This window comes from Amphiura filiformis, chromosome 6 (assembly GCF_039555335.1).
Source record: "Amphiura filiformis chromosome 6, Afil_fr2py, whole genome shotgun sequence".
NCBI classification, from domain to species: domain Eukaryota; kingdom Metazoa; phylum Echinodermata; class Ophiuroidea; order Amphilepidida; family Amphiuridae; genus Amphiura; species Amphiura filiformis.
In genome coordinates, this window is record NC_092633.1 from 61,537,610 (window position 1) to 61,554,363 (window position 16,754).

Sequence of the window (16,754 nt, forward strand, 5' to 3'; positions counted from 1 at the left end):
ATTCATCCAACATTTAAAATAACTTCCAAATTATGTTTCAGAGTAATACTAGTCCTGATGTGCAATGTCTAGGTCATGTGCCAAAACCAGCCAATTATAAATCTTGATTTGTCTTATTTTTAATATTAGCCTCATATTCTGGAGTCATATTATTACATTGGCTCACAAATATGTCTATATAATTTCTGAACTGACTAGTAAATATTGAACAATTGTATCGGACAGGTAGCTGCCAGAAGCATAACAAGCTTGTGTGTTTTTAATTTTCCATTTTGTTTAGTTAAAGTGTATTACATGTTTGTGTTTAACAAGTTGTCAATAGTAAGTGTCAGCAGGTAACACCTGGCTTTTGAGCTTCTCTGGACAAAAGGCCTTGGCCCTGTGGAATACAGTAGTACTTTGGGCCAAAAAAAAGTTGTGTTGCCCTGGTGACTTTAAAACTCATAAAATTTGTTCATTTTTGTTGGGTTTTTTTTTTTTTTTTTATTAATTTTTGTTTTCTGATGTTTTTAAATTTAAATTTATAAAGAAAAAAATTACAGAAATGGTCAAAATCCAACTGTTTTCCTTACAAAATGAACATTTTTAATTGAAAGAAGTGTCTTAAAACTCTTATCCAATGGTTACACAGTAGCAAACAAAAACTGCTCATTTGCCATATGGGTTGTTTTCTATTGAGCAATGGAAGGGAGACATGTCTGAATGTTACATTTCTTTTTATATTGCAATATTGCATTCTATTAGGACTCCACAAAGAGTTGCCTGACCATAGATTCTGAAAAAAAATGGTGTACTCTTGGTTTTTGATAAAGGGTTTATTTTTTCGCATACCTAGCTGTGCTTTACAATATGCTTTTATTATATTTACATCTTTATTGACTTGTCATTTGGCTTTAGAAGATACAGCACAAAGTTTTTTAAACATAGGAAAGACATAATTTTATTTTTCAGGTGTGGTAAAAGGTTAAAACTTCATATTTCAGAATTAAATTGAAATCCTACTGACTGACCAACCCTCCTGATTCTTTACCTTTAAGGGCAACACACCATTTTATTTTGTTGGCCTTTTGTGCAAATGACTTACTGTGCATCTTAGTTTGTTTAGTTTCTTTGCAGTCAGTCTAGCTAGCATTTTTTCGAAATTTTTCCACCTTATTTTGCCCCTAAAGCATAAAGTTTAATAAGGCTCTGCATGCATATCCGCAATTACATTTTTGTTTTTTTATTTTTAGCTTACCTTAAGATGTGTAAGAAATAAAGGGTAACTGTGAAAAGTAGATATCCTTAAAAAAAAAAGATGATCTATATTTTTCAAGAAATTCAAGGAAAATTATGTTAGGAAAAGCAGAACTACTGCCCTGCTGTCCTGAATGCTTATGTTAGCTTCAAACATTTGTCTTTGTTTTGTCATATATTGGTAGCCTAGATTGATCATCATCGGTGTACTCATATTCCTTAATTAGACCCAGATTGGATTTAGTTTCATGATATGAATATCAGACTGAATAATCTCTTTAATTTGACTAGTCAGATTGTAATGCATTATTTGATGGAGTAATAGTTTAGGCAGGCAAAAAACAAAACCTTTATTGTCTAACAATTAGTGGGTGACTCCACACGGGATGCTGTAACTGCATCAATATGGACTGCCAGATAAATCTGGATTGGCTACACCATGCAGAGAATGTTGGCGATATTTGAAAACAATCGTATCGTAAATGCATGTCATGCAACTCGTAATGGAAGACACCGTACCATATTAAGGGATCGGATTGCAACGTTTGCACAGTATTTTTTGTGGGACATGAGTACACATCAGACATATTCAATTGCATTCTGAATACAAGGAATGTCCTTCTGATATCAAGTAATTTTGATATTTTGAAATTGGCGATATAAAACACATTTTATGGCAAATTATTAAAAATTGATATTTTGTTTATTTTTCATATTTAACAGTCCTCGAAGTAAGATTTATAAGTCTATGTTTATTTTTCATATTTAACAGTCCTTGAAGTAAGATTTATAAGTCTACTGATATGTACTAAAAGTGTATGCAGCTGAGAGGAAAAGCCAACGATCATTTGAAAATGTTGACCTTTCATATATTTTTGTTCTTCCCATGGGGAAAAAATGTATATCTTTAATACGTAAAAAACAAAGTCTTCAAATGATGTCTGCTTTTCCTCCCAGCTACATACACTTTTAAGTAAATATTATTAGATTTATAAATTTTACTTTGAGGACTGTTAAATATCAAAAATATCAATTTTTAATAATTTGCCATAAAATTTGTATTATATCGCAAATTTCAAAAATCAACAAAACTTCTGTGCAAAGGTGGGTGACCGACCATATATAATCCACATTATGCCTGTGATTATGCATTATTGATGCGCATTGTATTAATGCAAATCTCTATTCCCATGTGGAGTGGCCCATTAATGATACACTTTACAGAATTGTCCTCCTGCATTGCTGTGTGAGTGTTCATATTTTAAAAAGTATTTTTCTCAAGGGATAAAAAAAAATTGTTATCGTAAAAGCATGCCTTTAGTGCAAAAATTCAAAGAAAGTAATTATTAAAAGCAAATCTGTATTAATTGAAGGAAGTTCTTTTGGACACTAAACTGCAATCAAGCTTACCAAAGTGCTTTATATCTCAATCTTTGCTTTGTTTCACAGGTGTGGATAGCCTAGATTGATCATTGCCATCAGTGTAATATCTTGTGTACTCGTGTTCCATAATTAGACCCAGATTGGATTGGATTTCATGATATGAATAACCACATCCATGATTTGACTTGTTACATTCTGATGCTGTACTTGATGGATTAATAATTTCCATTGTTATGGTTTATTTGATTTGCTGCTATTTCATATTCTCAGCTCATGTGGTAATTGATTTCCATTGGGAGTCAATAATTGACATCATTTGATGTGATTATTTACTCCTAACAAGTATAGGTAAAATGCCGCTAAGTGAGCGCTGATTAAAACTGAAAACAGTTTTCTACAATCAATTGTCTTGTAAAAACAAATCTAATCTATGTATTACTTCAATTTTCCAATTTCTCCTGAGGTATTCAAATCATCAGAATAGAGTAACTAAACAACTTATAATATGATTTTAATTATCTTTAAAGTTAATAAAATTGATAACTTACTGACTTGAATGACTGTAGGGAAAATGACAAAATATAATATGCTGGGCAAAGTGAAAATTTCTACACTACATTTATATCCATCCTTTCAGCTCTCTTCTTACGTTATGTGAAATTGAAATGCACAAAAATGTTTTGTAGCATTTTTCACCCAGATGTGGCAGTGACACCAACGCGCTGAGCCAGCTGTTTCGCTCATGCATCTATTTAGCGTCTTTAAGTGTGCGCGTGTGTACACCAGTGCTTTGAACAAATGCTAAGAATTTGAGGCTGCGTCAATGAAATGTACACTTGACGTCACTGCCACATCATGATGAAAGATGGTATATATGTCTATGTAGAAAACTTGAAATTAGCAAATTAAAAATAAGCAAAATAATAAAATTAAAAAAGAATGAAAAGTTCATCATGTGAAAATTGTAATTTTACAATATTGCTATAATCAGAACCATCAATCCTCGGTGTGATTTATACCAGGGGAAAAATTTGGAAGAAAGAAAAAAAAAAGTGGTGTAAGAAAAAGAAGGGAATAGGAAAAGAAAAGGCAATATTATAAATGTAGAAAAATCAGAGTGATGCAATGAGTGCACAATCCAATTTGCAAATTCATCAGTATTAACTAATTGATTTGTAAATGATTTAGAAGCCCTCAAGAGAATTCATCATTTATACCACCCACTCTTGCATTCAGCTATTCTAGTTGAAATACATATACCCCCTGTAGAAGACATGACCTTAATCTTCAACACAGGGAGTGTGAATTTCAAATGGGGTTACCTGAATGGGTGACTCCATTGAAATCTACACCCCCTGTGTGGGAGATAAGGTCATGTCTTCCATAGGGGTGTATGGATTTCAACTGGAATAACCCCTGTAGATCTGCCAGTCACATCTGTCTTAGATTGTGCACATTTTTTTGCTGTAAAAAGAAGATAAATAATAAAGCTAAATCCATTAGAGATTATTGTGTTGAGGGTGGTTACTGAACACGGTACGATGTGAGTGATTGTGTAAAGCTGCTGTGTATAGTATGCCACCCCATGCCACGCCATGCCCACAAATTCCCAACCAATACTAGGCATGTCTGTACAGTGTACTCACTTGAATATAAATGTATTCGTAAGTCATGCTTAGGCCTATTGTGATTTTTGTGTTCTAAAATAATTTCGGACTAGTTATTTATCTATGTCTATTATTGAGCTAACTTGAAATTCTCCAGGGCAAGGAACTAACTGATTATTGTCTTATTGCTACCCATACAAGAACTTGTGCTTGCGACGGTTTATTGTGGTATATTATAATAATATTTTGCAGTAAACCTTTGACGAGCACATAAATTCAGAGCTTACAACGCGTATGGCGCAAAGTTCATTCATAAATTTCCACTCAGCAACAGCTAGCAGATCGCCTCAGCAGCCAATCAGAGACAAGTCAAACTTGTGTGTTTAAACACAGTCCTGATGTACGCTTAAAATACGATCTCGTCATAGCTTTACTGCAAAATATTATAATAGGGTGTGCGCTTCTGAGCTGCAAGTCCCTAAAATGGTGTAGATGGTGCCCAAGTCCCCTAAATTGGTTTAGATGGCGTGTCTTGGTCAGCGAATTCTTGGAATGTGTGCAGAGGCTGCACTTTTGTTGTTTACCAAATGGCAGCCTTATCGCTTAAGAATATTTTGAATTACGCAGATGTTGATGATGATTTAAATAGTCACAATAAGTTTTTATGCTTTTATCCCTCACATCCCTCCCGGGACTAGAGCAGAAGTACATAAAGATATCCATCCATGCATTATTAGATGACCAGGAAGCCAGCATACTTTGATCACAGTCATCCACTCAGATCTCCTCATCTAACCTGTCAGTACACAGGCCTTTGTCATTATTTCCTGAAATCAAAACCTAAATGGCATTAGGATTTGAAAAATAATGACTTGAAAATGATGAAAAGCATGTTTACATAAGCCTGTTTTTTTCTTCAGTTTTTTGTAAATTAAGCAGTGGCTTAAATGTGATGTCTTTTATAGTTCAATGCACAAAACACTGTTTTTGATGATGACAAAAGTAGAAAAACTATAGAAATAACTGCCTACACGTTCAGTTTTCCTAATGTATTATAAACTTCATGCAGGGACTGCCTTATGAAAATTAGAAAAGAGCTGTAGAATGCTCTTCTGATATCTTCAAGAAGAGCTTTAGAAGAGCTGTTTGCACCTGTGGCCATTAAAGCATAATGAATTTAACTAGTCATCTAGAGGAGCTATAAATCGCTCTTGCAAATGCAACTTAAGAAGAGCTGTAGAGGAGTGATTGCTCTCACTCCTCTCAAACGGCAGTCCCTGCTTCATGACCAATGTAGAGTCTGTTCATACCAAGCCGTTATTGCTGTGCAATGCGGTGCATTGCCGATATATCGATTACTGTTTACTGCATCTCAACGCAACTCATCGCATTTCCAAGTTAAAATGTATTGAACTTTATTGCGATACTGCAATGCAGTATTCTGCGGTACAATGCAGTGCGGCATCGCATCGCATCGCAATTGCGGCGTAGTATGAATGGACCTTTATCCCCAACATATCAATGAAGATATGCCCATAACTAAAACAAACAAATGAAAGAGTCAACATTTTGAGAAATAAAAATGCTTTTAATTCAGGAGATGTACTTTTTGCCCTACTTTAACTGGGGGTCACATTGTAAGTATTAAAATTAGATAAGCTCCAGACTCTTACACAGACACCTATAACACGACATTCTATGCCTCAACATGTTCATTTGTCAAAAAGAGGCGTGGGTGGGGGAGTACATATATTCAAATTAAAAACCCAGACTCTTCCACAGGCATCTATTACATGTTATTCTGTGAATAACAGTTGTGTTTTTCACATGTATGTAATTGATATGTTACAACTATTGTCATAGAATTAGAAGCAATATTGTTACAAACTCCTCTCCTCATTAACTATTCAATTTTATTTCTATTCAGCTTTTTGTATTAATTCATCCTCGCATCTGATTTGTCTTTGTTTTTGGTACCACTTATCTCCACTTACGTCACCTCACTACCAGGATCCATTGTTTTTATTCCCTGTGATGTACTGTCTTTTTAGGTGTTTTTATTTATTCATCCTTTCATCATATTTGTCTTTCTTTTAATTACCCCCACTTCCCTTATCTCTACTTATGTCATATCACTTACTGCCTGTATTGTTATTGCCATGCAGAAACCACTTGTGTTTCATATTGTTTTGCATTCCTGTCATTTTCCTTGTTTCTATGTGGAATATGTGTCTTATTTTGTGACTTTGTCATTGGTAGAGAACCTGCTAGAATCAAAAAGCTTGGTCATTAACCAAATTTCAATTAATTTCACTGCATAGGTTATTTTTGTGGATAATCAGTATACAGCAGCTCCTTTTCTAACATGTTAGTTTTGTTAGAATTCTTATTGCATTTTTATCTGTTTAATTTTTCCCAGGTTAACCCGTTATTGGAGTGTTTTGGAAATGCACAAACAGTTATGAATGACAACTCTAGTCGGTTTGGCAAATATCTAGAATTACTGTTTTCAGAAGAAGGCCGGGTGCAAGGAGGTAAGCAAACAAACATACAGACAAACATTTATGAACATTCAAACTACAACATTCAACCAACAAGTCAATGGTACATTCAAGCTATTCATTAGTCAAGCTTTGAGTTGTTTAAAATATGTGGCGAGATAAAGTAGAGCACAAGATTTTTAAAACTCATTGCGAGAAATCCATCCAATTTTATCATATCAGAATAGCCTTTCTGAGGATGCAAATTAGAATACTGTCCAACTAATGAAATAGTTGGACAGGTAATGTGGCTCACGCATCAAACAAAGATCTGCATTTGTGACATGATCAAGGCAATGAGTCGGATGTCGCTAATATTGTTTTGAAATATTGTCAAAAACAGTGTTCAAATTCTTTTCTTCTATATTATTTTCAGCCATTGATAAATTGCTCATAACTTGGTAACCCGATATCCAATTTTGATGGAGTTTGCATCAAAATGTAGCATTCGTAACTGCCAGAGAATGATGTAAAAAACTTCTAATTGAAAATTGCCAACATATGACTGATTCCCCTTAAACATGTCACATTTTATTTCAAAAGAAATTATTATTCAATATGATTGTCAAAAATAATATATGAATAGTTTCTTAATAGAATGCTTAAAACAGCATATTTTGCATTGGACTGCTACTGCGTTGAGTTAATACTTTCAAACAAATGTAACAAAATTAGGTGGGCCCAAATCATTGCAGGAAGTTTTGAAAGTCATCAAGATGGACTCCATGCTGACTTCATCAATCCTTCCCAGCTATTTGGCATTACCTGGTGATTTGTGAGTCTGAAGTGTTATGCTGGTTTCATACTTTCCTGCCTCTTTGCCGCTCTGAAGATGATTTTACTTCACTGCGCAGTCGCACCAGAAACATCAGCGGTGACCAGCGGCAAGCCAATATATCAATCACTCCACCGCTTTGCCACGGGGGCAGCACCGCTGGGAGTTGAATTCAAATAAACTCGAGCGGTGCCGCACTGACGATATGAGAACAAAATATGGTTTTGGAGCGGTGCTGAGCGGCAAGAGTGGCTTTCAGAGTCATGCCACTGCCACTGAGCGGTGTGCCGCTCCGCTTGTAGACAAGTGCAAGCAGCACGATGAAGCGCCACGCCGCTCAGTGGCAAGCAGCAGAAAGTTTGAAACCAGCATTAGGAAGTGTCACAAAATGTGGACCAGTTTAACATTCAAATATTCAAACCATTAATTATGTAATTTGTGTCAATATTGAGTTTGGGACCCTAAAATGTTGGCTTAAATCCAGCTTGTCCTATTGGTTAACTTATTGTCTACTTGACCCTTTCATTGCTTTAGCAAACTCCATATTCTTTCAATTACTGTGGTTTTATCGGATCTTCTGTAGTTTGCGGTTTTAAAACAGCTTTCCTCTTATTTATTTAGTTTATTTCCCACATCAAGTTGGCATACTTAGCTCATTTTTGTTTCCACAGTTTAAGTGTCTCTTAAAAGGACATCATCAGAGGTTTCCTGCTGACAATAATTTGCCTTTAGAACTACTCCACCGAATCATCAACAAGCATAAATAGGTCAATTTGATCAAAAACAGGATGTTTTATCTGTACATTACTCAGTACAAATTACCATACAGAGATGTGGTTCAATTATAGGTCTCACTTTTGTTCCTCTGGTATAACAAATTTTCAAATTGCTGCCCAAATTTGAATTTGTTTTGCAATTTTGTAAAACAGTTGCAAAATTGTGGTAAATTTGGCAAAAAATGTGGCTTCAGGAATAACAATGGGTCTTAATTATCTTGGAAAATTGTTAATAATGGGTCTACTTTCAGATTCTTGGAGCCACACAACTACTCAACTTTGAATACCCCTCTCCCTACCCCGAGTGAAATAACGATAAAATGAGTAAAATTTCTAGTAGAGATGAATTTTGTGCAGGCAGGGTAAGTAAGGAAAGGTTATTGGTACCTGATGTACCTGCTCAGGTCAACTAAAGCTAATCATTTAGTTGTACAGGTGGACCCTTAATGATCAAATAAGCTGAATCAAGAGTGATAATGGTCAGTATTGTGAAGAAACATGATGGCAGTCCACTATTAATAATGGAGAGTAATAAATGTATCCATGCCAGGCAGTATCTAAAATGGTCTTTATAGGCATGGGGGACGTTGCATGATTAAGAGTCTATTATCATGATTATGTTGTCCATTTGGCCCAAGTTTGTAAATGGTGTTGCCTTTGTGCCATCCACGTATTCTGTTCCTCTTGGGGCCATTTGAGAGGAGATTTCCTGACAATTACTATACATAATAACTTGGATTCAAATTGCTTCTGACTAGTGCCTGTCTTCGTCTCTCTATGCTGTGGTCATTGTGGACCAATAAATGCATGATTAAAATCCACAGAGGTGAGATTCTCTTATGTACTTGATGAATATTTGAGTGAAAATGTACATATTTGCAGTGTGATTTTTAAGAATTTTTTCAATATGCAATAATATTGCCACATCAGTCCACAATTGAAGCATTTTAAAATAAGCAAACAAACAAACATACAAACAAACAAATGCAGAAATGCACAATTTGCGTTGTGTGAGAATTCAGATTAAAATCTGAATTCTGTACAAAAGTATAGGAGCTTTCCAAATTTCAGACCTTTTCAGACTTTTTTATCTGTGGTCACTCACACCCCTGCTATTAAAAAGCATTTAATGTTTGCCATTCAGTCTATTAACAGAGATAGATGCAGGTGAAAAGGTCTGAGGGTAACTGTAAGTGTAACTGCTAGATGCCTTGCATTTTTTTAAATTCCTCTCAACTTAAAATAAATAGAGGATTTTAAATAATGCAGGTTGTAATATGTGTGTCCTTTCTAAATATTTATATAAACGGAAAACATGGAGTAGGCAAATCATAGTGTGAAAATCAGGGCTCACAAAGTATTTTTTGATTAAGAAGTTTGTATGAAAAGTAGCCTTCACTTGCAGGGGTATATGAACATTTGGTACTCTTTGGGTATGGAATAAATTTTGGATGTTGTTGGAAAAAAAGCCCTTTCACCTTGCTTACCTGTTGAAAAACATGTCAAGTCATGGAAAAGTAAACATCTCTTGAAAATTAAGGTATGGAAATATATAATCCCTTCTGTAAAAATATACACCCTGAGCCCTCGTGTGAACATGTTGCCTTTGACATAGTATATTCTTCACATTATGGGCTATTTTATGAAATTGGAGGGAGGGGAATCCTGAGGGATATTACCATTGGTCCATGTGTATTTTGAGCCCTGTTGCAATTACGGCTCTCACCTAATGGGTAATTATGTACTCGGGTACTTGATTGAATTTTCGTCCGGGAATCCTGGCACCTGAAAAAATGCATATATAGACCCTAAAATTACTTTTTATTCAAGATTGGAAACAGGAGAAATACTGCTACTTTTTCAAATCTGGATAAAGTTGTACATTTTAATTACTTTTGCTTCTATTGAAGAGCCAGGGACACGTTGAATTAGTATGCAATGTTCAATAGAGGCAAAGGTAATTAAACATACACAACTTTATCCAGCTTTGAAAAAAAAGATTAGCTTTTTTTTTAGTAGCAGTATTTCTCTGGTAACTCGGGTACCCGGAAATTGGTGAGATTTTTATGATGCAATTTTTAGTTGCAATTTGCAAATCATAATGATAAAAAAACAAGTGTTTCACCTTCCGTTATATATATTCCTTTGTCTTACTGGCCATTGACTTCAAGTAAATCAATATTAATAAAATTGTCTCAAATGAGGAAACAGCAATTTAGTGAAAATTATGCTTAAATGGGTGATATTAAATATTTTATGCCTGTTCACATACAAGGTATTTGTTATTTTTCTATTTAGCTGATTGGTTGCACACCGGTTAATGACATCACATTTTTATCACACTTTTAACACTAGCATCTGAACAAAAAAAGGTTGATGAACTGGCTATTGGAAATCAGAGTATTGTGGATCATAGGTGTGATACACTTACAAACACAAATCATCTTATGTTTATGTTTTTTGAATCATGAAAAAATTATTTCAAATTAACTTTAAAGAATTTGTTCAACAAACCAATGAAGTGACCATGGGTCTAAAATGTGTTGAAGTGGGAAAATAATGGATGTGCGGGAAAGCAGAAGAAACCAATTTTTAACAGGAATTTATTTAATAGATTTAATTTGCTCATCTTGAGCAGAGCAATATATGTTGTAGGAGTCTTCCCTACTTATGCTGAAGTACCTTTTTTTTTGTTTACCCGAAAATAACTAATAACTAAAATGATTGCAAGGTCACTCTGCGCGTAAATATTTGGGACACCACATCAAGTAAATAGAAAGATGAAAAGCGATGTATATAGGAGACGGAAATCCAGTCAAAGATTGACTTTTTATTGGTCGTAATATAGGGTTTCATTATAATTTCAATCAGGTCTGTTTAGGAAAAACATCACCAACATCATCATCGTCATCATTATCATCGTTATCTTCTTTTCTTGGTATATTCAGACGTTTAAACCTGTTTTAGTTGGTATTTCGTTGGATTAGTGTGTTGCTTAAAAAGCTACAATAAACATCAAGAGTTAATTGAACGACCACTCCAAGTCAAGATAAGCACTCTGCGAACCGTCTTAATGCCATAGTTAAGAGCCATAAATTGGCCATAAATATTTGTAGTAAGGATGCAGTGAAATATTGACTTCGCTTATCGATGTCGGGCAATATATGACCATTTGAAGTCTCTCAGTGATCGTAACTAGCGGAGACAGAAGTTAATTTTCATTTAGTGGAACTAGTATCATAAGTTGTTATTTTCCGTTTCTTTTGTAATATTCTCAGCCTGTATGGTCTGATTTCATCACATGCTATTTCCACCCCGCTTGAATAACCTTTACCCCCAGCCTTGACCCTCAAACCCTACTTATAGAGTTTCAGGCTAGTATTTGAATCTATTTTGATATGAGAGCCAAAAATGCGTAATTGAAGGCCCTGTAGAAAACTTTTAACACATTGTGTCTCACAAAACCCAAAGAACATCTCTCAGTCCTGTAATATTTGACAGGGTCGATGAGAAAAATGTTGGCTTTCAGGTGATAATAAAAAAAATTGTGATGGCACAAAAGTGGGGATGATGTTGTTGATGAGAACATCTCCTCCTTTAATTAGCATAATAATATCGAGGGCTTAGAACCAGAACTGGCCAAGTCCAAAATTTAGTTCAAAAGTTCATTCTATCTAAAAAAATCAGAAACTCTCAAGAGAAAAAAATTGGTGGTGCTTAATTTTCCATGATATATGTTTGACACCTCTCATGCTCTGACACATCTCATGTACAAGCTCATAAAGTTCACATTACCCTTAACGTAGACATGGTTTGTTCTGGCTTGAGGAGTGATATATTTGATACTACAATCTTGGAAATAAGTCTTGGAACGCTTTCGTACAAAGAACAGAAACTGTTCTTCCCTTCTCCCCCATGCAACGTTGAGAAATACCTATGTCTTCAGCGGTTTCCCAATGTGTTCCAACATTGATTGATAGGGAGAGGGGAAGGGTAAATCATTGTTGTAGATGTCATATTTGCTCCCAAACACAATATACATCTTACCACTCAGTAAGCAAGTTCTATCCGACTATATGGCTTTAAAGAAGTGATAAACCCGCTATGTTGTTTAATTATTTTGTTTACAATGAAAAAGAACAACAACCTCCAACCAGCGTGGGAATTTTTTTTTTTTTTCGACTCCAGCGGGGGAAATTTTGTATTCTGCTACAGCAATTAGTTAAGTGATCATTAGTTCTCTCAAACATACAGTCGATAGAAACCCTGTCCTAATATCTGATATGTTGTCGTATTTATGATGCATGACATACGTAAACAATATTCGCGATTGGATTTCTGGGCATGTTTTCTCAATTTGCACAATATTTCAAGATGTCCGCATAGCAACCAGGTTTGCAAAAGGGACACGCACCCAGACTGCAGCTGGTCCCATTGATTTCTTTTTGGCATTTGTCCTCCTTGTGTGACGTCAACTTGCACAAGAGAATTCAAAATAACAGAAGTGGCAAACTAATCTATTAAATACTAATAAAATTTTACAACAAAAAAAGTACGTAGAAACAATTTCAATTTTCTAATGACGTAAAAGAACACCAATCAAATGTGTGTTTCTTTGACCACAAAGATGTCATTTTTGCTGGTAAAAGGTTTTAGAAATGTTGTAATTTTGGCAGGTGCAGAAGGTCAGTCATCATTAATTGCCTGTGGCGATATTTTGTTTTATATGAGATGAAATGGCCAACTTTTGTTATCTTGATCATTTCCCCTAAGTCAGCTGCAAAGTTGAGATACACAAAAAATAATTTCCTAAATTAAGGAAATGGCAGGTTTTTAATTCTAGTATTTGTACATCAGCACAAGGGAGTGACATGACAATTGTATTTAGCAGGTTAATTTCACGAAAAGTGTGAAATAAAACTTGTTGCAAATTAATTAAAATCTTATGTTCATCTGGTCAAATACCTTTTGAATTTAAGATATGCCTTGAAGTAGTTAATCCCATTATGAGAAAAGGCAATTATTTGGTTAAATTGTCGTATCGCACAAGATCTTATTTTCACTGAAGCCTTGAATTCTACAAACAATTGGGATCTCAGTTTACAAATACAGTCAGATCAAACAGGCATTTCTTAACAGGTTGGTGTATTGGACAAAGTAGCCGAAGCACTTTCTCTATTTATTTTTACACCAAATACAATGGTCAATATTTCCTCACTTTGTACGATTAAGGTACCAGGTTTGAGTCCCGGCTGTTCCCAGCGACTTCATTTGTAATTTGGTTTCCACTTCATACTTGCTGCTGCAGGGTTTCCTCAAGCTTCCTGGTTTCAACAAACCAAATACGTCAATATGTCGAAGAAAACAGTGTATAGCTAATGCATTTCATGATCATATCTACTATCTTCAGTAGATAGCAATAAATTAGCTGTGCTTAAATAGAATCTGACAATAATATAGGCAAGAGCTAAGATTGTAGAGCTGATGCCTTTGGTGACTATATCTGCTATCTTCAGTAGATAGCAATAAATTAGCAATGCTCTAATAGAATCTGTCAATAATGTGGGCAAAAGCTATAGAATGTATAACTGTTGCCTTTGGTGACTATATCTGCTATCTTCAGTAGATAGCAATAAATTAGCTGTGCTTAAATAGAATCTGACAATAATATAGGCAAGAGCTAAGATTGTAGAGCTGATGCCTTTGGTGATTATATTTGCTATCTTCAGTAGATAGCAATAAATTAGCAATGCTCTAATAGAATCTGTCAATAATGTGGGCAAAAGCTATAGAATGTATAACTGTTGCCTTTGGTGACTATATCTGCTATCTTCAGTAGATAGCAATAAATTAGCTGTGCTTAAATAGAATCTGACAATAATATAGGCAAGAGCTAAGATTGTAGAGCTGATGCCTTTGGTGACTATATCTGCTATCTTCAGTAGATAGCAATAAATTAGCAATGCTCTAATAGAATCTGTCAATAATATAGGCAAGAGCTAAGATTGTAGAGATGATGCCTTTGGTGACTATATCTACTATCTTCAGTAGGTAGCAATAAATTAGCAATGCTCTAATAGAATCTGTCAATAATGTAGGCAAATGCTAAGTATAGAGCTGATGGTGATTATATCTACTATCTTCAGTAGATAGCAATAAATTAGCTGTGCTTAAGTAGAATATGTCAATAATGTAGGCAACATACAGTTTAGAGTGTATTGCTGCTACTGTTGTTGACTACCGTATATCTGCTATCTGCAGTAGACAGCAATAAATCAGCCATGCATTAAAGGAGTATTTCGTGATCCTAGCATCCTCATGATTATGTGTATTACACTGCTCCATAGACAATGCATTGTAATTTGTAAATTCAAATTTCACGATATCTTTGCTAAGCGAATTAATCTGCAAGAAATATTTTGTACATAAACATTATGTAGCCAGAGGTTTCCAGTGATATAAAAATCTCAACTTTTTTTAGAAAAGTGGGGGGGGGGATGATGATGTGGATCACGAAATGCCCTTTAATAGAATCTGTCAATAATATAGGTGACAGCTAAGCATGTATATCTGCTGCCTTTATTGACTATATCTGCTATCTTCAGTAGATAGCAATAAATTAGCTGTGCTTTAATAAAATCAGTCAATAATGTAGGCAAGAGCTAAGATTGTATAATTGCTGCCTTTGGTGACTATATCTGCTGTCTTCAGTAGATAGCAATAAATTAGCTGTGCTTAAACAGTCACCATAGGCCATTTAATAAAAGGCACTAAATTTAATGCCCACATGACCCATGGGTGGCGCCATACCAAGACCACCAAGTAATCAGTAGATGTGGTACAATGCTAAGAGATAGGAATTTTTCAGACAAATATCATCAAAATTGCTGAAAATGTATAAGCCAACTTAATTACACATTGGGGGATTCTACTTTTTAGTATGTTTTCAAGAACTAAATTGTGAGTGTATAGTGTCTACATTTGGTGATTATATCTGCTATCTTCAGTAGATAACAATAAGTAGGACATGGTCCAATTTTCAAGAGATGGAATACATGCTGCCATTTGCAGACCTGTATTTCAAACAAGTTGTAGGTTCATCCTAGGACATATCTGGATTTGTACTGGATAGACATTTTTCATCTCCTTATTTGTAGCGGGATATATGTAAAACACAAACCACAAACAAACGTTGAAGTAGAGTGTGTTTTTGTGAGCAAGCAAATCATTTGCAGTACACATTTAAGGGATAAATCCCAGATTTTTAATGAAAAGAGTAATTTTTGTGAGGATTGCATGGGATGATTTTCATGCAGGGGCACTTTTTGACCAAGAAATAACTGCAAAATTGGATATGAAGTTGAGAAGTTTTGCTGGTAGATGGATCTTGTTTTGGGCTAGGGTACACTATCATACTTGCGTGCTTTTCTTCTGGGACTTTACACTTATGCCACTATGTAGATATTCCTTTAAAATTAACTTTTTGCTTTCACTAAAAGAGTGAGTAGATTAAGAGTTTGAGATTATATATTGTTCAACCTGATCATTCTGATGGAAATCATTGTTTTTTTAACTTGTTTGTTCCTGCGCTTGTCAATAAAGTCCCATTTACCCTCACATAAATTCACACAAGCAATTTCCATTCACACATTACTCAAAAGGCACTTATTGCAGGTGTACTGCATCCGATTTGTGCATGCTATTTATATCAATGCTGGGTTTTGCCACTTCTGGGTTAAACAGTTTTGCAATGATATATTATAAAGTTTAGCTCCCAATTTCTTAAATAGGGCAAAGACAGGAAGCCATATGCTTCTCAGTTTTGTGCAATAAGAAACGTTTTTGTGTTGCATGCTATAGCAGAATAGATGCATTATTTTTCCATTGCAGCTGCTGGTTGTTTGGTATTGATAGTGGTCATTATACCAGATAAGTTACCATTGCCCATTGAGACCTATTGAGACAAAATGCAGCAGTAACCTATTTTGATTTATGAACACAAAATGTGGAACAGGGTCAAGTCAAATACATAAATTGTCACTTAAGTGAACCCCAAAACATCTGCTATCAAATCAGATACTTAAATTCATTGAAAGTAAAAAACACTTGAGGTGTTTATTTTTATTCTCTTTATTGATTTATTAGGCCATCTTAATTTAATAGTTCATCTCAAAACCCTTCCCAAGTTAAAACCCTAATGCGGATTCATCTCAAAGCCCTTCCCAAGTTAAAACCCTAATGCGGAATGCAGTTATTTAGAGGGTTTTTTTAATCTTTTTTTACTCTTATGCTTTCTTGTTCTACCCAAGGGATGTTTTATTACAAATGATGTTCTTGATAGGTTGGAGATTAGTAGTTTTAATAGTCACAAGTGCGATAGTTACCACAGCAACAACCTGTCCCATTTACACCAATGTTGTGACTGACCATTTTTACT

General features: G+C 34.8%; 1 protein-coding gene across 1 annotated transcript in view; it reads left to right on the top strand.

Moving 5' to 3' along the window:
- Positions 1-16,754, top strand: part of LOC140154686 (unconventional myosin-XVI-like) — a 237,582-nt gene that overhangs the window by 50,853 nt on the left and 169,975 nt on the right. The window contains 1 exon segment of the mRNA XM_072177253.1: positions 6,646-6,760. Coding sequence (XP_072033354.1) covers positions 6,646-6,760 — 115 coding nt within the window.